The 23,778-nt window shown below is 37.1% G+C and overlaps 1 protein-coding gene across 4 annotated transcripts; it reads right to left on the reverse strand.

Moving 5' to 3' along the window:
• Positions 1 to 253: 253 nt before the first annotated feature.
• Positions 254 to 23,741, reverse strand: IFT25 (intraflagellar transport 25). 4 transcript variants are annotated; one of them, XM_054573559.1, is made up of 8 exons: positions 23,688 to 23,741; positions 20,911 to 21,039; positions 14,711 to 14,783; positions 13,925 to 14,037; positions 9,102 to 9,208; positions 7,473 to 7,541; positions 3,768 to 3,811; positions 254 to 1,527 (listed from the first exon to the last, which is right to left on the reverse strand). In XM_054573559.1, exons 2-8 carry the CDS (start codon positions 21,024 to 21,026, stop codon positions 1,426 to 1,428), a joined length of 624 nt encoding a protein of 207 aa, XP_054429534.1. In that variant the 5' UTR covers positions 21,027 to 21,039; positions 23,688 to 23,741; the 3' UTR covers positions 254 to 1,425. The 4 variants fall into 4 exon arrangements, with proteins under 4 accessions (XP_054429534.1, XP_054429545.1, XP_054429561.1 ...); XM_054573570.1 differs by lacking the exons at positions 20,911 to 21,039; positions 23,688 to 23,741 and adding exons at positions 17,336 to 17,413; positions 23,164 to 23,181; XM_054573586.1 differs by lacking the exon at positions 20,911 to 21,039 and having other exon boundaries at positions 23,688 to 23,707.
• Between the last annotated feature and the right edge of the window lie 37 nt (positions 23,742 to 23,778).

A 23,778-nucleotide genomic window follows, 5' to 3' on the forward strand; every position in this document is an offset into this window, starting at 1 on the left:
ATCACACCTAAAATGAACAATAACAGTCCATAAGCAGATTTTCCAATTCTTAAAAATGTCTCTTTTCAGTTAGTTTGCCCAAATCAGCATCCAAATAAGAAATACACATGACCGGTGGTTATTGGGGCTTTTACATCTCTTTGGATCTAGAGCGGACACCCTTCCTTAATTAATTCACTTTTTTCACAACACTGACTTGAAGATCCAGAAAAGAGCTGATGTTGCAGTAAAAGTCCGAAGGCCGTCTGGTGGCAGAATTCCTTCTTGCCCAAGAGATATCTGTCTTTTGTTCTCTTCAGGTCTTCAACTGATTGGATGAGGCCCACCCACATTCTAGAAGGCAATCTGCTTTACTTAAAGTCCTCCATTTAAGTGTTAATCTCATCCAAAAAACACCCACACAGAAACATCCAGAATAATGTTTGAGCAAATATCTGGGCACTGTGGTCCAGTCAATTGACACAGAAAAATAACTGTCTCAAATATACTTCAGTAAGATTGTGTTGTGGGTTAAATTGTCTTTTCAAAGAGATTTGTTCAAGTCCTATCCCCCAGTCCTATGAATGTGACCTTACTTAGGAATAGGGTGATTACAGATGGAATTTTTGAAGACGTGGTCACAGACTGCACAGACAACATGTTCTCACGTTCTCATGTCATTTCTCTCCTGTATGTTTATCAACTCGTGATAAAGGTAGGTTCATTTCTATTTGTTTTTGGTGTTTTAAAATAGCTTTTTAATTTTAATTTTTGGCTTTATTAATTATTTATGTTTACAAAGTCAACCTACATAATAAAGTATAACTCTGTCCTCCTCAATCTGTCCCATCCTGTTCCTTACCACCCAAAATACTTTTAAAAAATCAAATATCAATGATTGTCCTGGAAAGAAAGAAAACCTCTTCTCTGAGATTTTCAAATCAGGACAAAATAAAATTAGAAGAAAAAATAAAATGTTTTGTTCAATAGGGCCCAGCTAAAGTTCCATGACCTCAATGAAACCTTCCCATAAGTACTTTCTCTTTTCTGAACTTATGCATTGTTTACTGTCTATGCACTACTCACTTAGCCCTTTGCATCAATCAATAAATAGATTTAAAAATTAATGCACTGAGATCTGAAGGGTACCATGTTAGAAGCTGTGGGGATACAATGTATTATTACTTAAGTTTTCATGTACAGTCACTTCCTTGATTAAGCTATATGTTGAACCAAGAGCTTTCCTATATCCTCCATGGTGGCCATCACTGCTGATCATGATACCAAATTCCTTTGCACAAAATGTTAAAGAGAAAATAAGTAAAAACTGAAACAGATTGGTACAAATCCCTTTAATAAAGTATATCAATGACAACTTTAATTTTAAATAAATATACTGTTAAACATCACACAAAATCATTTTGTTACAATAATTAAGAAAGATTTTTAGACTGCCATTCCCTCTGCAGAAATGCTATACACAGCTGCAAAATGATCAAAGGCTGATGTAATAATGAATCTCAAGTAAGTCGCGTGGCCATCATGTGCCTGTATGGGAAAAATCACTATGAATGCTCTTAGCAATTCTAGTTAACTGTTAAGCAGTTAGCAGAAGAAAGGTTTGATGCAAGAGTAATATTCTAAATATGTAACAATACGTGATAATATTCAGAAGAGAAGCTAGTCACATATAACAATACCATTGTTCTAGTACAGCTCAAGTGTGTATCAGCCAAATATCAGCCTTGGTTTGATGTAAAATAGCAGATGGAGCTAAAAATTACAACTGTATATTTCTGATCAATGTTTTTTCAAAGTGTCTTTTAAAGTATTTTTCATGATAAAAGATTTCCTTTGGTTAACAATGCCTCAGAATACATTACCGTGGAACATTCTATACTTCTACATTTATATAATTTCTCTGGAAAGAAATTTGGCAATATATTTTTAAAAAGCTATAAATATATCCTTCAACACAGTAATTTCATTCCTTGAAATTTAATCTTAGAAAATAATTGAAAAGGTGAAGGTTGTGGTAGTGGGAACATACATAAGATGTCCCTTGTAGTATTATTTATAATGACAGAAGGATGAAAAGGAAATTAGTTAGCATTTGCCTATTTGCATACATTAGATTTTTTACAATTTTTTTAACATCTGCTACTTCATTTATTTTATTTGCAGGAGGAGGTGAAACAAATCTTTAAATGTATTTTCACCTTTTTCCCCCCTTCAACATGAATCATTCAAGTAAAACCAACTTAACTATAGAAATGTAGCAAAGTAAAGGGAAAGTAGCACAACAACCCAAGAGGCAAAGGTTGCGGGGGGAAGGAATGGGTGCAGTCCACATATACTATATGGGTAAGCACCATCTTAAGGCACCTGCTCAGGACTGCCTCCCCAGAAGGGAAGCACAAGGACCCATTTTAAGAGGATGTTTCAACTGAAAGCTTAAGATTAAAAAGAAGGAAAAGAAAAACAACAAAAACCAAAAAACAAAGAAAACCCCACACACCACCCAGCCAGAACCACCTTCCTTAATCAATTATAGGAATTTCTTTTCATTTTTTAAAAATATTACCATGATAAAAAATATTGAAAAATTATTTTCTCATATTTGTAAAAATAATAGAATTCAGAGTTTCTTAGAAAGCAGACCAGAAATCTCCATAATATTAAGTTTAAAAATGATACAAAATTATTCACACATTACTATTATAACTACATGTGATGCATATGGTTGACTAGAATAAAGTAGGTATAGTAAAAGCTGTTGTGACAGGATGATAAAAATGATTTTCAGCCTCTCCATCCCCTATATTATTTTCCAAATGTTCTATAATGATGTGAGTCTCCCTAATCCATAGTGAGTCCTGAAACTATTCAACAAAGACTACTAATTATAACCCATTGGTAATGATGGATAAAAACAGTAAGATAAATTCAATTTAATCATTTTTCAACACCTCCAACTCCACTTCCCAGTCATTGGGCACATTTGGGTGGTAGAGAAAATTACCAGGGTTCAAAAACTTCTATACAGACTCTTTTAAAATGTTGATTTCATAGCAGATCACAACAAGATGCGAAAAAGGAAATTTAATGGACAAGGTACCACTTTAACCCCCATTTCAAGAAACCTTAATTAAACAAACAATGCAACCAAAAATCCCCAACTTACATTCATTTGTTTCAAGTTTTTGTGTTTGTCTAAAACCAGAGACAACAAACGAGCAGGAACAGAGAAACTCCTGATGAGGCAGCAGCCTCCTCATCAACGGGCATTCATTCTACTTGACAAGCAAAGCCCAATGGAATGCTGTCAAAAAATGTCTATTCTCTTTCCACCTCATCTCTCTTTAGTTTGTTTGTTGCTGATCCTATGCTCTAGTTCCTCTCATCTGAATCTTCTTTGTCCTTTCATAATTAAATTAAAATCCAATTCTGGCATCTCAACCTTTTCCTGATTCCTATTCTAAAAGGCCTACAAAATCAAATGAAAGAAAGCAAGTAAGTAATTCCAAATAAATAAAGGAACAAAATTACAACAAAAAAAAGTGAATTTTGTTTTATCTTTGCTGTCACTCTGCCTGTGATAGATAAAAGCCTAATTTATGAATGCTACATTTAGATTATATTATTGAGAAAAACTTCTATTGATTAAGTACAGAAACTATAATATCATGAGAGTATTTATTAACTTTATGACTATAGAGACATTTAAAATTTAAATATATTACACTGGCTAAAGATAATGTTTATCTCTCCAAAGTATATTTACTTACCATAATTTCTTCATTTTGAAGCTGCCCCTCTGTGTGTACTAGATCTAAAACATAAATTTAACAGAAATGAGTTAGGGCTCAAAATACATGAGAATCTGCTACTGAAATTTATGTTCAGCAAAACATGGTACCTGGTAAACTATAGTTAAATCAGATTTACCAGTGTTCTGGGGTTAAAATTTAATATACAAATAGAGATATTGGATATAAAAAGTATGAAAGATAAACTATTTATGAGCTATAAAATATCTCTAGTGACTATAAACATAAGAACATCAAAATGTAAATTATAGTAAAGGAATATAAAGTGAGGGATTGAAAATCCCTTTCAAGGATCAAGCTACTAACTGCAATTGCAGGCCGGAAAGGAGACATTTTATTGTTCCCACAGGCAACAACTAGAGCTCAGTTTCTCACAATAAATTTTTACTGTGATGCAGAATTATGCTATCCATGAATTTATCTTTTAAAGTATCCAGCTTTAGAAAACCTTTACTCATATAATTTTAGGGCAGTTCAATTTATTTGGTCATGAGTTAATCAAATCAAACATTCTTTTGGAAACACAAAATATTTAATTGATGTAATAAAAATATTGGCATTGTTTAGAAATTAATTTCATTTGTATTAAAATAGTGCACATAATTTCAAAAGGCACATCGTATAAAAAGGGAAGTCTCTGGGAAGTAAGATTATGTTTGACTTTCTTTCTGTTTCCTAACCTTTCCCTGAGGTCATGAAAAATAGTAATCCTCTGCCTGACCTCTCCTTTGTCCTCCAGTCCTGCTCCCTACAGGTACATAAACACTTTCAATTCTTTAAGCTTTTTTCCCTGGAATTATACAATGTTTATATTCCTTCTCTTGATTTAACAATTTTTTTTACTGACTTTATATTATGGTTGGTGAAAATTTACATCTCTTAAACTAATATCCCCTTCCTCCTCCTCTAGCAACTTTTCCCTCCTGCCATCCTCTCAATTTTGAAATCAATACTTGATGACTACATTATTGTTTATATACATGCTATTTGCCGCTGAAATAAGTAACAAATTATGATCACATTTTCTTACTCAACTCTTTCCCCACCAGAAGTTAATAATAAACTCTCATTCCATTTTACTTTTTTAAATTATGAAACAGTGGGAAATTTCAAACGTAAAAGAAGACAGAACACAACTTCTTTATATAACTCGTCAACTAGATTTTATAATTACTAGTATTTCACCATACTGATTTCTCTTTTTGCTGAAGTGTTTTAAAGCAAGTCTAAGACATATTTCACTTCCAAATATTTGATTCTCCATCTCTAAATTATAAGGATATTTTCTTACATAACCACAATACCATTATCATACTAATGTTTTAAGCCCTGGCTTGTGTGACTCAGTTGGTTGGAGCATTGTCCTGGAATCAAAGGATTGCAAGTTCGATTCCCGGTCAGGGCACATGCCTAGGTTGTGAGTTTCTCCCAGTCTGAGCGCATGTCCCTGGGCTGGGTGCATAAGATCCCCAGTCTGGGCCTGTACAGGCAGAAACCAATCAATGCTTCTCTCTCACATCAGTGTTTTTCTTTCTCCCTTGCCCTCTCTCTTCTTTCTCTCTCTCTCTCTCTCTAAAAGCAATGAAAATATGTTGTTTGGTAAGGATTAAAAAAAAATGCTTTAATATCACACAGTACCCAGTCTATATTCAAATTTTCCCATTATCCCCAAAATGTCTATTTATAGTTGATTTACTCAAATCAGCATTGTCTCTTTTAAATTTGAACTGCTTTCTCTCCCATATGTACATGTTTTCTCCAAGCCATTGTTTACTGAACAGACCAGGACAGTTGTCCTGTACAATGTCCCACATTTTGTCAACTTGCCTCTGTGGTCTGGATTTTGGCAGTAGGAGAAGATATCTAAGGTCAAACCACTTTGTATATAGATGCTGAACTAATGACCCTTTTTGTCTGGTTTATGTATCACTCACACTTTGCTACCATTTGCCTTCAAGTTTTAGACCTATCTGGGGTTCTATTGAGCAAATTGGCTTGCTTCTCATTAACTTTCTCCTTGGCAGGCAATTAGGTTACAACCTACTCCATTCAGCTAAAGAAGTTACTTCTCCATCTGCTTATATATTGATCTTCCATAACTTACATATTGATCTCTCACATCTGCTTTGGTCTCCTGCTTTTTTGTTTATTTTTTTGTCTTTTTAGTTTATGCCTCTTTTTATTCCTTTACTATTATTTTCATGGTATTTTGGGAAGGAAATGAGATAAACACATGAAGGCAATATGTGTTTAACTAGAGACTACAAATTCTGCTGTAAAGAAAGATGAAAACTAATATTCATTGTTTGTCTACACGTCACACATTTTGTTCACAAAAACTATAAATGGTAGATATCATCTCCATTTTTCAGGTAAGGATTCAGAAACTCAGAAAAATAAGTAAAATGTTAACAGTTACACAACCAGTAAGTAAAGAAGTCTTGTATTCAAAATTGGGTTTTTCTAGGCTGTACATATTTCACAAGAATCATTCAGGTCATTTTTTTTTCTAGTAGAGAATAAAGTTTTCATTCACTCTCCAGGAGAGGAGAGGGGCATGGTGTGGAGAGATACACCAGCACTGAGGGGCTGGAGCTTTAGCTTCTATTGGATTATGACTGGATAGAACAGGGTGGGGGGGCGTTGCTGTTGTGTGGCCCCTGGGCAGTTGAGGCTCTTGTAACAGGAGGCTGCAGTTTGTTCCAGTGTTATTTACCTTTTGCCTGTGACTACAGGGAGCAGTTAGTTCTGTTCTTGCTCTCAGTAATTTCCAGTCCTGGGGACCAGCTCAGAAGAGTAAAATGGCAGTCATGTTTAAAAAGGTCATAGGCCTGGCTAGGCAAATGGTGCCACAATAACAAATGGGGCTGGCTCTGTCCTTTCATTTCCCCCTCTGGTTTTAAAATGGACTTATTCTTAATGATTTGTCCCGGTTCTGGTTTTGGGGAGTAGGGACAAAGGTCTCTTCTTCTGTAACTATTTCTAGTGGGCTAGGGATGTAGAGTTGTCCCTGTCTGTGGGTCTGGGTGTGGGTCATTAAGGAGAAGAGGGTAGGATTGGACAGCCCGAAAAACAAGAGCTATGGGTGGAGGCCGTTTAATTTCCCAAGTCTGGATGCTCCACTGAAGGATATAAGATATTTGAGGAGACATGGCCTTCTATCTCAGCATTGACAAAATGCATTTTGATGAAGGATTTATTCCACAGCTGACAGAATTTATTCCCCACACCAATTGCTGGTCATGAAAATGGGTAAGGAGGAGGCTGTCCACAGAGTCTGGAAAGACAAAGAAAGATTAGAATCTTCTCTCTGAACATCACAGAGACAGGGTTAGGGGGTTAGCCTGGGTTGAGCTTCTGCTGCCCACTGCTCCCCTAGTCGCAAGTCTCAGGAGGCCAGAGGAGAAGGAGAAATAGAGAATGTCCCCGTATGGGCCACTACGATGTTAGGATGGTCTGTGAAAGTATTCACAAAGAGAAGAAAGTGTGGAGAGTAAAGTTTTTATTTACTCTCCAAGAAAGGAGAGGGGCATGGTGTGGAGAGATATACCAGTCTCAGGTCATCATTTTTCACCTAAATGTGCACTGATCGGAAATTCAGAGTCAAAGGACAATTCTCTACTCCCTCACGCTCACAACAATGCTGGTGAAACAAGCACATACCTCTTTCAATCCACTGCTCAAAATCAACAGGCTCTTTAGATGTGCTCTTTTCAATCCGCAAAGTCCTCACTGACATTGTAAATAAACAAAATAAATAATGTATTAATTATCTAACTGATCCTATGTTGTTGTCCTTATATTTCTTTTCTCCTTCAAAACTCTTGGGCATTGGTGGGACTGCACAAAGTGGGATCAAGAATACCAAGTTCTAAAAATCACGCACTTAACTCTGTTTTTCCCTAAGTCCCTCTAGTGAAATACAGTCTTGTGCCACTGTAATCTTACAAATGTTTGCAAACATACAACACAGAGCTAGGGGAGCCTTTTTGAATTTGGTATCATACAGATGTTTTTGTATACTGGTAATAATGATAACAGTATTAGTGGTCTTGGTCATAAATTTTTATCTTTAGGGAGAACATACTATGAGCCATGCACACTTAACTCATTCACTCTTGACTACAACCTATGAGAAAAGTATTATTAACCTACTTTACTAATGAGAAAACAGACTTAGAGTAATCAGGCAACTTAGGGAAGTCAGGCAAAGTGTTCAATGATAAAGAGTAAGCATCAGAACTGAAATTCAAACTTTAGGTCTGTCTGACTCCAGAGCCTCCGTAATTAATGGCAATACGAATGCAGTCATCTTCCTTCTGCACTGTTTTTTCCTCCATTACCCCTAACCTAGCTCCAGCTACCCCAGATCCATTCTTTCCTTTCTCTGTTCTGTGCCCTGCGGGGATGAGCCCTGTGGACTCACTTGCCTACTGGCTGCTGGTCATACTTGGCCAATGGGAGGCACTGGGAGGAAACCGGAGGGCAGAGGGGAAGTGAGATCAAGTTGTTTTTTCTCCACTCCCTTCCTGCTTCAACGCCATGTCTTTGACAGCGGTTGTGTCCCTTCATGACTACAGCTCCTGCCAGGCTCCATCTTTCACTGGGCTCCCATAACTCTATTTCCTTCTCTTGGCCCCGGGGGTGGTAATGGCTTTCTGCTCTAGCCAGTTTCTGGGTGTCTCACCATTCCTGGTTTATTCTCTTAAGCCAGAACATAATTTTGTAAGTAGTCCCATCAATAAACTCACTTCATTTGAACCATCTGGAATGTATTTTGTTTCCTGCCACGATTCTGTCTGATATACTTTATCCTTACATAAACATAAGACAGGATTAGAATGATATTCCAATGGGAGATTTTCCCCCTAAATCCCTCAGAAAATATCATTATTAATAGAAGAATCAAAATTATCCAATGCAAATAATCAGGGTTATCAGATTTTCAGAAAGAACTTGACAGAGAACCCCAAGCCAAATGAATCTGTAATAAATATATCAAGGAACTTAGCATTCTGGCAAGCTGGCTTCTTATGTTCATAATAGGGTCTTTTGCCAAAGACTTCCACATAGTAAATTGCATGGAAATTATTATGTGCTTTGGAAGGGTTTCAGATTTGCAGTTTCATGGAGTCTAACTGTGCTCAAGGCAGTTAACCCATACTCCTCATTCTCCCACCCCAATAATAAGGCTGGATTCCATGCTGCAAAGAAAAATTAATGTTTTGCCAAAGTGCCCTCTGCTTATGAAAAAATTTTAAAATGATGAAAATTAATGTATGATTTGCTTACCAAAGTAACTTTGTATTACAAGCCTTTCAATTCTTACATGTTTGTGAAAACAAATAATGAACTCTTGGGGAAACATTCCTGTAGTGGTCCAAAATGTTTCTGGATTCCTATTGTTAATTTGTAAAAAAGAGAAAAAAAAATAGCCAGATAAAAATTAAACATTCACAACATTCTAGTGAATAAGTACTTTAAAAAGTAAACAAACCCTGGATTCTTACAATCCTTTTCTAACCATTCATTCTACCTCTAATCTTTCCCCAACTTTAACAATTCTTCTTTACTATGACCATATATATTTTCTAAAAACAGAATTTATGTCACTCTTATCTAAACACTTTAGTGGCCTCATATTGTCAATAAATCTAAATGTGTTTGTATGGCATTTTATGACTCTGTGAGTAATAACCTGTTCCCATCATTAAAGTACTATATCCTTGCCCATCACACTATCAGCTTCCATTACTGTGGTCGCAGTGGGCCCGTTAAAATTCTGCAAACACATCATGCAGGCTCAGGCTCCTGGGCCTTAATATGTATGTAATAAATCCCACAGTATAATGTGTTTTTTGCCATTAAGTGGTCAGTTGTCTTTCAAAAAACAAAATAAAAAAGGTTGTTTTTTATATTATCCAAATATTTACCATTTCCAATGAGTTTAATTTCTTCCTGTAGGTTTGAATTTCCCTCTAGTATTTTACACTTCACCCTGCAGAACTTCCTTTGGCACTTCTTGTGATGCCGGTCTACTTGTGATGAATAAAATGTCTTTACTCTATCCTCATTTTTGAAGGATATTTTAGCTACATACAGAATTCTGGATTGGCAGGCTTTTTTATGTGTGGGGGGGAAGTCTCTCTTTCTCAGCATTAAAAAATATTGTTCCATTGTTATGTGGATCTCACTGTTTATGATACAAAGTCAGCTATAACTGGTATGATTGTTCCCCTGTATTTAATGTATTTTTTTTTCTCTCCAGCTACTTAAAATTTTTTCTTTATATTTTTAGCAGATTATGATATGGTCTCTTTGTATTTATCCTACTTAGAGTTTGCTGAATTTCCTGGATCTATAAGTTAGCATTTTAAAATAAGATTGCGGAAGTCTAGCCAAAAAGTAGAAACAACCCAGATAGCCATCAGCTGATAAATGAATAACAAAATGTGCTATATATATACAATCAAGTATTATTTGGCAATAAAAAGGAATGAAGCACTGATATGTACTGTAACATGGATAAATCTTGAAAACATGAAACTGAAAGAAGCCAGCCACAAAACACCACATACATATAATCCCATTTATATGAAATGTCTGAATAGGCAAATCAATAGAGACAGAAAGTAGATTAATGGGTGTCTAGGGCTCGTGAGGATACAGGAAATACAGGGTGACTACGACAGGTTGCAAGGTTTCCTTGCAGGGTGATAAAACAGTATAAATTTTATTGTGCAGATGGCTACATAGCTCTGTGAATATACTGGAAGCCAGTGAATTGTACACTTTAAATTTTTGAATTGCATGGTATGTGAATAATATGTCAATAAAGATGTTATTAAAAAAAGAAGAAGAAGAAGAAGAAGAAAAAGAAACCAGGTTTTCTAACTCATAATTCTGGGTTCTTAATACTATGCTTAATATTTCACAATTTTTTAAAATTTACATTTATATGGTTTTAAATATTATTAAGTAAATTAAATGACTTTTAATTGTCCTGTTTTTTCTTTAAATGAACAAAGCCAATATAATAAAATTAAATAGTATCAATAGGCATGGATTTTAAAATGACATATAACTGAATCCTCAAATTTTTAAAATAAATTCTATTTACTTATGTATTTATTATTATTATTATTTTTTTTACCCTCACTCAAGGACATGCTCATTGATTTTTAGAGAGAGGAGAAGAGGGAGAAAAATATCAATTGGTTGTCTTTTGCACGCAACCTCAATGGGGACCCATCCTGCAACCTAGGCATGTGCCTTGACCAGGAATCAAACCCATGATCTTTCAGTTTATGGGACAACGCTCCAACCAACTGAGCCATGTTGGCCGGGCTGAATTCTCATATTTAATTAAGTCATCAAATAGTTTTCTTTTTATTTATTTATCTTAATCCTCATCCAAGGATATGTTTATTGCTTTTAGAGAGAGAGGAAAAGAGAGAGAGACGGACAGTCGGAAAGAGAGAGAGAAATGCCAATTGGCTGCCTTCTGTACATGCCTCCACTAGGGACTGAACCCTTAACCTAGATATGTGCCCTAACTGGGGGTCAAACCCACAACATTTTTTTTGGTATAGGGGCAACAATCCAACCAATTGAGCCACCCAGCCAAGGCAAAATAGTTTTAAATAAGGTTTATAGCTAATAACTGTTTAGTATCTGTTATTCATGAGACTTTTTTCACAGCTCTGAGGTAGTCAGAGAACTAAGGTAATCAGAGAAGGTGCAGACAAGGAAACTGAGACTCAAAAACTAACACATATACTCTTAGCCCAAGGTAACACATACAGTTCACTTACTCAGGAGTTTTAACTGCAAATCTCGTATTCTTCTATATCATCCAAAAAAGAACTAATTCTCTTCCTCTACTTTTTCTCTTAACTCATTTTTTTCTAGTGCAGAACTTTTCTTCTCTTTTTCATAGATACATTAAATGCCAGAGGAAAAAGTAGCCTTAAGGCAAGTAAAACTATAATCACCTTCTTAAACTCCTATTTCTGGGAAAGGGAGAGTTGGGACCACTGTCAAGTTGTGGCAAATTTATAGCACTGTTTTCTCCAAATAATTCTATGGTTACTTCCATTTAGATAAACCAACTTATGAGCAGCGAATAATTTTTCATATCTGCTATAAAAAGTCTCATTTTATTTGTTGAAAATGCATATAGATTAAAAGTCTCTGATGTGCTCAGTTCAGTTACAAGGTCAGTAACTACTTTTACTCCTTGTGGTTTTCTGTACTAAGGGTTTTGTCTAATATAAAACATATTATGTCCTTAGTCACTATTCATTAATATGAACTGATATGGAAAGATTTCTATTTCTGGCAAACAACTTATGGTAAATCTTTATATGTCTATTTATTCTTATAACAGTTCCCACATTAATTTCTCTATTCCAAGGCAGAGTGGAATAAATAACTATTACCTGAATCAGGAGGTAAAAAACTAAGAAGGATTAAGAGGTACAGGCCAAAAGCCTATATCAAGTTACTGAGGCAAATCTTAAGTTTGAGTAACAGTGTAGTATAGAGAACCCCAAACTAGGAGTTAGAAGACATGAATGTTAATCTTGATTCTGCTACTTGGTTATGCATATGATTTTGTGTAAGTCATTTTACTTCTGATCATGTTTTTCCTCATCTTTACAATGAGGTTGAAAATATTTTTTTATCTGGCCTCTCATTCCCCAAGCTTACAGTGTATGTCAATAACACAGGATCTATGAAATTATAAAGTCCTACACAAATGTAAAGTAACATATGCACATATATGTTTGCCTGTGTGTATATGTATATGTGTGTATAAATAATCAGCTACTTTTCAATATTGTTAAGTTTTACTAATATTTGATGATCTAATTCAATAAGCTACTTAACACATATTTTAAGACATTGTGGAGTTAAAAATGAACAAATCACAGTCTCTGCTTTCTACGAAATCATAGTTAAGAAATGAATGTTAAAGATAAATAATTATACAATAAAGGAATAAATAAGGTAATAGAGGTATCTACCAAATTCTACTGGATTCCAATATCAAAAAAAAACCCTCATCCTACCTGAAGGAGAGAGAGAAATGTCAGAGAGAATGTAACAAATAGGCTTAACAGAAAAGGTTGAGTTGCTCACATTTATCCACGTACATGGGCTCCACAACAGAACCCAAAGAACCACAAGATATGTATTACAATTGCCTCTGCCTTCAGTGTTTAAAACTAGTATTTGACCTCTTTGGACTTACCTTACCATGAGTCTAAAATGACAGGTTTAGATAAGATGAACTCATAAGTCTTTCCAGCTCTGGAATCACTGATTCTATCAGTCAAACTCTGGTCATTGTACAAATACCAAGAAAGAAAACTCAAGAGAGTGATAAAAGACTCATAAGTCTTTCCAGCTCTGGAATCACTGATTCTATCAGTCAAACTCTGGTCATTGCACAAATACCAAGAAAGAAAACTCAAGAGAGTGATAAAATAGCCAGAGTTGTCCCATTAACTACATTTTCTTGGAATTTAAAAGTCTGAGAACGATACTCATCTACCTAGAATAAGCTCTAGAATGGTGAAGAGTGGAAATTAGAATAATATGAAGAGGCCAAGAACCAAAGAATGCAGGTGGATAGCAGATAGTGAAGCATTCAGTTTAGCAAAGATGTTGCTTAGACTAATAAGGAAACAGGCAGTGGAGGGAAGTTACAATGTTTATATTCCTATTTAATAAGAAAAACTTGAAAGTAAACCATAATTACATATTAAAATGTATACTTCTGTAAAATGAGGTTGTTGCTGTTTCAAGTTTTATCCTGTTAAACTACTTCTTAAAACACTATTTGTAAAGGTCAGTTTAGGAATTATCAAGAAAAGGATCAAAACTGAAATATATGCAACTGAATTAGTTTCAGAAATGGGACCAAAGGTGGATATTGTCAGGTAATCTACTTCACCAAACAGTTGATTTATTTATTTTTATTTTTAACCAAATGTTTATTAAACTATATTTAACAGAGTTAGTTGTTATAAAAACACATAGTCCCAGTATTCAAGGGGTTCATTTACCTAATATGAAGACTTTAAGGAAGAAAGAATAGTAACTCTTACCCATCAATCATATTTTCAGGAGGGTGTTTTTCATCACTTGATGTAGCTAAAATTACTTCAGCCCCTTCAGAGCTCAAACAGAGATCAACTTTTCTCATCTTAAGCTGTTTAACCTGCAAATAAATCAATAACAAAATAACAACAAAAGCCACTTCTTGATTCTCTGCACTTTATGTGAGAAAAGGAAGAGAGAGAAAGCCTGTTGCCTAGCACACAGCTTAACAACCAAGCTATTCAACAAGCAGGAGGGACTCAATATATGTTTATTTACATAGGTAAACTTCAGACTTCTCCCATGAATAGTATGTAAGATATGAGTATTTCTACTACATTACTCCGTGAAACAAGTCCCTGACTACTCTGACATAATTTTTCTGCTTATAAAATTAAAAAATCCTCAATAATTACCTAGAAACAGTTAACAAACTAAGGAGATATAATAAGTGGGTTAATTTTTAAAAATTACTTAAATTGTTATATTTCTGAAATTATTAAAAAATAGCTGGAGCATAAAAACAGAATCTTTGTAATTATCTACATATTTATCAACTGAAGTAGCAAACAATATTGTTTACATCTTAAAAGACGTAAGAGAGAAGACATGCTTTTACTTATTTTCAAATTCTAAACCACTCACTTGGGTCATGGACTTAAAGACATATATGTTGTATGGTAATATTTTAAGTTTATTAGAAGCATTCTGAAAAGATATTATTAAGCTCTACTATGAACCCTGGTGGGCAAGACAGAAGGAAGACAGAGAAGATTCTGTCAGATCTCACTCACCCTCCTCCTTGTTCTGATGGTTATAGGGCAAAAACTTATATAGGAAGATGCAAGGTGGCTGGAAAAGCTGTATCTACAAAGAATTAAAAGAGTGTTTAGAAAAGTGAGGAAGGCTTCCAATACCCTTTACACCCTGACCCCAATCTAACATTTAAAAAATTGAAACTATTTCAAATAAACAAATAACAAAACACATTATATATCAATATATTAAACAACTATGTACCACTGCCCTGATTTAATGTATTTTTGCCACATTTACTAAAAAAATTATTTTTAAAAATATATAATCTTTATTACATACATTTATATTTTTTCTATTACCATTTAGAAAAATATGAGAAATATGAGGGGGTAACCAAAAAAGCCTCGAATTATCTTTTGGAGGGCAGGTCCCTTGTATTACAGGCTTCCCCTGCTAGGTGAGTGTTCTAGGAACCCATCTGTGTCAGTGTACCAGCTGGTGTTGTGAGAGGCTGTGTCCAAACATAGGCTTCAGTGAATTTTTTTTGAAGATTCTTTCATCGCATTTGCAAAATTCATGATGGATGATTTATGAGTGCACCTGCCCACACGGTGCTGAGCGTTCTGCAGTTTTTGATCAAAAATGGCATGACCGCTGTGCCCCAACCTCCCTCCCTATTCACTGGATCTCCCCTGTCCCCAGAGACCTTTTTTTGTTTCCCTCAAGGAAGAAAGTCCTCAAAGGGAACATTTTTGCCCTGTGGAAGTCGAAACAAACAACGGTAGATGCACTAAAAGGCATCAAAACCGATGAGTTCAAAAACTGTTTTGAGCAGCGGAAAAAAAAATTGATACATGTATTGCATCAATACACATATTGAGGTTGAATACCGTATCATATATTTATGGGCCGTTCAGGCCCCTTTCCTCTGTTTTGTTTTTCTTACCCTGGCTCATTTTTCTACTGGGTTGCTTTAAAAAAATTTTTTTTTTGCCCATTTCTTTTTGATCTATAGGTATTTCTAAAATGAAATATTCTGGGAGGAAATCCTTTGTTATATATTATAAATATCTTCTACTCTGTGATATGATTTTTCTTTGTAACTTTATTTTTTGTGTTGAGTTCCTCCACACATACTTTCTTTTTTGTTACTGAACTATAACATACACATAGAAAAACACACAAATCATTAAGTATATAGCACAATAAATTTTCAAAATGTAAACACATCCAAGTAACCCCCACCCAGATAAAGAAATAGAACATTATCAGCATTTGAGAAGCCCTCTTTATGCCCCCTCTCAATTACTACCCCTACTTAATAAGTGTGGTCCTTATTTCTAACACTACAGATTAACTTTGCCTGAACTTTATATTAATGGAATCATACAGTTTATACTCATTTATATTTGGCTTCTTTACTCATTACATTTTTGAGATTTATCCATGTGGTTGTGTGTAGCAGAGCTGAAATATAACTAAGTAAAGTGCAACTTAACCTCAACCCAGCTTAACTCCCAATAAGATTTTATTAAAAAATCAGTGCCTAATTAGAGCTTCTCAGGAAACTGATATGAACTGAAAAGAAAGGATTTCTCTGATTTTGGGTATTTACATCCCAAAACCCTAGGGGAGGGACCTGATCTCACTCTCAAGTATCTGAAATCAGAGGTAAACTAAAACTATTTATATAAAACTACAACTCAGACCAATCGCAGAACAATCCCTAGCTGAACTGAAGTTATTTGCCCCTTATCCTAACTCCTAGACAAAGAAAAATGGTGTACTCTCTTGGGGCAGGGGGTGGCGGGAAGCATTGTATACTTCCGCGTTATTTGTCTATTCATTTAAACTCAATGTACAACATGTAAAACCATTTGAAGTAGATCTATAGATGACCCAGGGGCTGGAATTAGCACAAAGATAAAGATAAGTAATAAATCTGTTAGAGAATTTAGTGAAAATATGGACAAATGGGTGAACAGAAAGGGAATTTTAACAGAGAGATAGAAACTCTAAAAAAAGAACAAAATAGGAATTCTAGAACTGAAAAGTACAATACCTGAAATAAAAATTTTATTAGATGGGCTTAATATCAGACTGGATCTAGCATAAGAAAGGGTTAGTGAATTTAAAGATGGTCAATTGAAATGATCTAAAATGAAACATATAAATAAGAACAGAACAGAGTATCGTAAACCTGAGAAACACTATTAAACTATTCTGAAATACAAGTAACTGGAGTCCCAGAAGGGGAGAAGATAGAGAATAGTGTAGAAGAAAATTTGAATAGATATGGCAGAAATTTTCCCAAAATCTGTGAAGGACCTAAGCCCACAGATCAAGAAGTTCATGAACCCTAAATTGGGTAAATACAAAGAATATTCCGCCTAGACAGGTCATAGTCAATTGCTGAAAATTAAAGAAAAGAAGAAAAAAAAGTAGTCAAAGCAAAGTACACATTACATATAGGTGAACACCAGGAATCAAAATTGACTTCTCATCAGAAACAACGGAAGCCAAAGTCAATGGAATGACATCTTTAAAGAGCTAAAAGATTAAAAAAATATATAGATTTCTAATCCAGCAAAAATATCCTTCAAAAGTGAAGACAAAATAAAGACAATTTCAGACAAACAGAAGCTGAAAGTATCTATTACCAGTAGATCCACACTACAAAAACTATTAAAGGACGTTCTACAGGCTGAAGTGAATTGATTGTAGGTTGAATCCTGGATCTGTGGAAAGGAATAAAGAGCACTGGAAATAGTGTATATATTGCTAACATAAAATATTTTTTTATCCTCACCCAAGGACATGCTTATTGATTTTAGAGAGGGGGAAGTAGAGGGAGACAGCAAGGGAGAGAAACCTTGATGTGAGAGGTAAACATCTGTCAGTTACATCTGGTACATGTCCCGACTGGAACCAAACCCACAACCCAGGCATGTGCTCTGACCAGGAATTGAATCCACGACCTTTCAGTTTATGGGAGGACACTCCAACCAACTGAGCCACATTGGCCAGGGCTAAAATAATATTTTTAAAAATTTTTTTATAAGAAACTACTTAAAGAACAAATAGCAATGAATAGTAAGAGTTGAATGAATGTGTATCTAATAAATGCAATAATAATTTGGAAGACAAGATGAGGGTAAATGAACCTACTTTCTGTACAGTACTTTCATAAAGTTTATACATTGAACATGAAGTGATATATTAATTCAAAGTAGACTAGAATGTAAAGGATGCATGTTATAATTCTAGGAGTAGAATAAAATAACCATTAACAACCATAAAACAGTTATAGGAAGAAGGCCAGCAGAGAAGAAAAAATGGAATGGCATAAAAATACTTGATTAATCTGGAAGAAGACCAAAAAGAAGTCACAAAATAAAGACATTTAGAAAGTAAATGGCATGCTGGCCTGCAAACCAAATAGTCTCTGGTTTGATTACCAGTCAGGGCACGTGCCTAGGTTGCATGCCAGGTCCTCAGTTGAAGGTGGGGGGGTTCATGAGAGGCAATCACGCATGGATGTTTCTCTCTCTCTCTTTCTCTCTCCCTTCCCCTCTCTCTGAAAATAAATAAAATCTTAAAAAGAAAAAGTAAATGGCAAGAAGATAGAGTTAAGCACAAATACATCAATTACTCCATTAAATGTTGATAAACTAAACACTACATCACCAAACTGACTTTAAAACAAAACCCAACTTAGATATTCTTTTCAAGAAACACACTCTAACTCTATGGATAAACTGAAAATAAAAGGATAGAGTAAGATATATCTTAATTATCTGGTAAAGTAAATTCCTCTACTTAATTTTAAAATTGATTTGATTCTATGCCTTGTACCTTGATTATTAGAAAGTTTTGTTAAATTACAGAAAAAAAATTGAAATATTGGTTGCAATTCAATTCCATTTATAGATTAATTTCGAGAGACTATCATGTTTGTGACAGTAAGACTTCAAATATATGATTGGGCAATATCCTCACTTTTTTAAGATTTATTTTAAGACCTTAAATTGTTTAAAAATTTTCCCCAAACATACCTTTACCTCTTTTGCTTGATCTACTCTTAGATGCCAACAGTTGCTATTGTGATTTTAAATGGAATCTTTAAAAAAACGCTTATTTTTAAAAATCTTATTTTTTACCACACAAGAAATATTTCTAGACATTAACAGTGGGGGTTGTTTGAAGCACCTAGGGTTCCATCGCTGGAGAGAGGGAGGTGTATGCTGAAATGGGAGCAGTAAACTGGATATCTACACAGATATATGAATACATTTTAAAACTGTTTGATATACACTGATATCACAAAACATGGTCCATCCACACGCTGGTATATTATTCAGCCATAAAGAGGAAATTCTGAGGATTCTCCAAGATGGTGGCTTAGGTAAACATCCCTTGCTTCCTCTCACAACCACATCAAAATTACAATTAGAGTGTAGAAAAACCATCACTCAGAACTGTCAGAAAGTGAGCTGAATGCAAGTCCCTAACTGTGGAATTAAAGAAGAAACCACACCCATCCAGACTGGTAGTAGGGGCAGATACGCGGAGATGCAGAACAGCCTGGTCCCACACTGTATGGTGGATAAAAACTGGGAGAGATATCGAGAGAGTGAAGGGTCCCAGCCCCACACAAGGTCCCCCAGCTGAGGGTTCCAGTGCCAGGAAGATAAGTCTCCATAATTTCTGGCTGTAAAACCAGTGGGAATTGAGTTGGTGGAAGAAACTACTGGATTCCCAAACACTTCCTCTTAACAGGCCTACACAAAGACTTACTCAGACTCACTCTATCTGAGCTCTAGCACTGGGGCAGCAGCTTGAAAGGCACCAGTGGCACATGGGGAAGAACTGAAGTGCCTGGCATCAGGGCAAGAGATGGGAGACAGCTTTCTCTCAGGCAGAACTGATGGCAGAGGCCATTGTTCCTTTTCTGAGTCCTCCCCAAAGAGCCACAGAGCAGCAGGCACCATATCTGAGACTCCACCAAACTGGCTCTTTGCCCTGCCTTGATGATTCCCTGAGGCTCTGCCCCACCCAACTTATAAGCCCACCCAAGCTGTTAACAGTGGCTTTCCATAGGAATGGCTTGTCTTGGCTCATGATTCAGATCTTCCTAAATCCCCTCAAGCAAACAGCAGCTGGCGTCAGTGAGCCCCCATACCTTGCTAAGTGGCCTGAGGCCTGGAATTAACAGCAGCTGGCCTTGGTCCACTGCCTGGCCATGCCTGGGCATCTTCAAGCCCAGCACAAGTAGCAGCTATCTGCAAACTGCCTTACAGCTTATGCCAAGTGGCCTCAGATAGAACACAGTCAGTGACTTACCTTGGCCTCTACCTCCCAGGAAACTGCAGAGCCTCTGCACCGAGTGGTCAGCTATAGACCATGTCAGAGTACCATCACCCAACCATCCCCACAAGTGACACACTCAAGGGATGGACTCAGCAGGCACCAGAGCCTTGCTGAAATAAGTCCTGTTCTATGGAGTGGACTCCGGCACAGCTGATCCTTCACAGAGAGTGGAGACCGGTAGTCAGTGGTCACAGCCAGTCTTTGCAGTTGACTGGCACGGACAAATCCTTCATATTGGCTGCCAACAGCAATCAAGGCTCAACAAAAAAAGGAGGGTACACTTAGCCCACATGGAGGGCGCACCTTGAGTACCAAGCTTGGGTGATACGGAAGTCTGTGCCACCAGACCCTACTAAATACCTACTACATTGGGCCACACTACCAAGACAGAGAGTCATGGCAGCTCTACCTAATACATAAAAACAAACACAGGGAAGCTGCCAAAATGAGGAGACAAACATGGCCCAAATGAAAGAAAAGATCAAAACTCCAGAAAAAGAACTAAACAAAATGGAGATAAGCAATCTCTCAGATGCAGAGTTGAAAACACTGGTTATAAGGATGCTCAAGGAACTCAGTGAGGACCTGAACAACATAAAAAAGATCTGGTCAGAAACAAAAGATACACTAATAGAAATAAAGAACGATTTATAGGGAAAAAACAGAAGAATGGATGAAGCTGAAAATTAAATCAATGATTTGAAACATTAGGAAGAAAAAACCAACCAATTAGGACATCAAGGAGGAAAAAAGAATCCAAAAAAACAAGGATAGTGTAAGGAGCCTCTGGGACAACTTCAAGCATACCAGCATTTGCATCATAGGGGTGAAGGAAAAAAGAATAAACAAGAAACTGGAAACTTACCTGAAAAAGTAATGAAAGAAGACTTCCTTAATTTGGTGAAGGAAATAAACATACAAGTCCAGGAAGCACAGAGTTCCAAACAAGATGAATGCAAAGAGGCCCACTCCAAGACACATCAAAATTAAAATGCTAAAGGTTAAAGACAAAGAGAGAATCTTAAAAGCTACAAGAGAAAAGCAGTTAGTTACCTAAAAGTATGTTCCCATAAGACTATTAGCTGATTTCTCAAAAGAAACTTTGCAGGCTACAAGGGATTGGCAAGAAATATTCAGTCATGAAAAGCAGGGACCTACATCCAAGGTCACTTTAGTCAGCAAAGGTATCATTTAGAATCAAAGGGCAGATAAAGAGCTTCCCAAAGAAGAAAAAGCTAAAGGAGTTCATCATCACCAAACCATTATTATACGAAATGTTAAAGAAACTTCTTTAAGAAAAAGATCAAAACTGTGAACAATATAATGGCAAAAAGTACAAATCTGTCAACAATTGAATCTAAAAACAAATTAAGCAAAGCAGAACAGAAACGGAAGCATACAAAAGTTATATATCTTAAAAAATATTTTATTTATTTATTTTCAGAGAGAGGGGAAAGGAGGGAGAAAAAAAGGGAGAGAAACATCAGTTGGCTGCCTCTCGTCTGCCCCAAACCAAGGACCTGGCCCACAACCCGGGCATGTGCTCTGATTGGGAATCAAACCAGTGGCTTTTTGGTTAACAGGCTGGCGTTCAATCCACTGAGCCACACCAATCAGGGCAGAGTTATATTTTTAGGGCAGTGATGTTCCACCTTTTTCATCTCATGGAACACATAAACTAGTAACTACAATTCTGCAGCACACCAAAAAATATATATTTTTGTTGATCTGACAAAAATAGGTATAATTTTGATTCATTTACACCAAATGGCTGTAAATGTAAATGTGTTGGCTATTGTTATTTTTTTATTTGACACTAAGGGAAAAGTGATCAGCGCCCCGACATACGTTTTAAAAATTCTTGCGGCACACTACTGTGCTTCTTGTGGCATCACTGTTTTAAAGGGGAGTATCTAGCATTGATGTGCAATATATAAATAAGGAAATGTACTACTCTTCAAGTATTTAGTTCTTTTCTTACCTCACATTCTTATCATCTAAGTTGTCTGAGAGAAGCAAGTATGTCCTTTAATAAAAAACTCATTTCATACCTCCTATATCCATCAATATCCTTCCTATTTCCTGTGTTCGGTAGAATAGTTTAAATAACGAGTAACAAATGGCCGAAGTAGGGTTCTCTTTAAGGTTCCTTTGTTGTGGTTAGTGAGAAAGAGGTAAACCTACCCCAAAGTAACTCATGGAACAACTCATGTGTTATGTTGTTTCTACAACTCCAAAATGCAGGTTTGGGGATGTAGTCTAATCTCACCCTTGGGTGACTTACTCTAAATACACATTCCAACAGGGCCTCAGGTTATCACAGGCTGTGCACTCTGTGGTAGTATCCTTTGCATTTTTAACGATCCCTGACATGGACTTCTCTGATGCCTTGTCCTATCCTCTAAATCCCGAGTCACTCCACTATCCATTCACCTCCAGTTCACATGCCCTTTCGTCCTTCTTTCCAAAAACCTCTCCGGGTTAGTTCTCAGTTCACTTGCTCCCTGATCAGCCCTTTGGTTATGGTACCCTTTCCCATAACATCCTCTGGGAATTCTGTAAATTAGAAAACAGCCATCCTCTGTTTCCCGTGCCACAATCTATGCTTGGTATCTCTTGAAAGACAAACCAGCCCTCACACCACCTCTCACCTCTATCCCAAACAAACCCTCCTCCTCAGTCCCAGGCCATTTCAAGATCTCCAAGGACCCTAAACAGTCAATCTTTTTTGGATGCCCCGCCTCAAATTATGGAAACTACCTTAAATAAATCCACATCCTACGTTAAATATAATGCATAACTATACGGGTTACGTTGCAGTTGCTAGGTTAGTCTGGTAAATTAATTTCGATTTGTGACCGTTTTCCCCTTTTGGGGGTGAAAACATTATTTCGGAACTCAAAAAAAGCTGTGGGCTGGCACTAGTTCCTCTAGGGCTAAGGGGAGAGAACGGACCTGCGTCAGACTTCCCCCATTCCATCCCCTCACTAGCCCCCCCTCAGCACCCTCCCGCTGCCCGCCTCCGCGCTGCGCGTCCCCTCATGCTCAATTCCCTCTCCTCCAGCATCCCTCCCCGTCGGCCTTGTCCAGCCAGGCTCCCACCTCCACAGGTGCCGACCTAGCTCGCCGCGCCGACCCACTCGCCTGGACCTCTGGTAGCTCCAAAAGCGTAGACAGTAGGACCTCCAGACCTCCCTCCTACCACGCCCTCAGCCCCTACTTCTACTCTTCCCGGCCTCCACCGAGTTCCCCGGAGCGCGTACTTCTTTACTCTGGAGTCTTCGCTCCACCCCGGCCCTCAGGCCCCGCCCACTCCGCGTGTTCCGTGCCCCCCCCGGCCCCGCCCCCTGCCTTCTCTCCACCGCCCCTACCCGCCCAGGCCTCCTCGGATCTCCTGGGTTCACGCGTATCTCAACTGTGGGCTCTTCTCTCCACCCCGCTCTCAGGCCCCACCCACAGGCCACGCCCCTAAACTCAGCTTTACTTCGCGGGCTCAACTGCGCAGTCCCGCCCAAAGGCCTTTACTACCCAGGCAGAAGCCCGAGTAGACGCTGCCTACCCTCTACCAGTTTAGCTCGATTCCCGGGGCCTGCTAGACCCTAGAGACCCGCCCCCGCTCCAGCACGCACGCGCACTCCTCACCTCTCCGAGCTCTGAGCCGGTGGCCCTCAGGTCGCCTGCCCAGGGCTCGGCCCCGCCTCCAGGTCCGACCCCGCCCCCCATGCCGGGTATC

This window comes from Pteronotus mesoamericanus, unplaced genomic scaffold (assembly GCF_021234165.1).
Source record: "Pteronotus mesoamericanus isolate MK-2021 breed Mesoamerican mustached bat unplaced genomic scaffold, CSHL_Meso_final contig_105, whole genome shotgun sequence".
NCBI classification, from domain to species: Eukaryota; Metazoa; Chordata; class Mammalia; order Chiroptera; family Mormoopidae; genus Pteronotus; species Pteronotus mesoamericanus.

Excerpts from the sequence above, each read along its gene's own strand:
- IFT25 (XM_054573559.1), bottom strand. The coding sequence starts at position 21,026 with ATGTGTCTTGGAGTGGGCCTCTTTGCATTCATCTTGTTTGGAACTCTG. Across the intron at positions 14,784-20,910 it reads TTCTTTCATTACTTTTTCAG|ATACAGCTTTTCCAGCCACC; the intron begins GTAAGTTTCCAG and ends AATTCTTTGTAG. Across the intron at positions 3,812-7,472 it reads TGAGCAGTGGATTGAAAGAG|ATCTAGTACACACAGAGGGG; the intron begins GTATGTGCTTGT and ends TTTATGTTTTAG.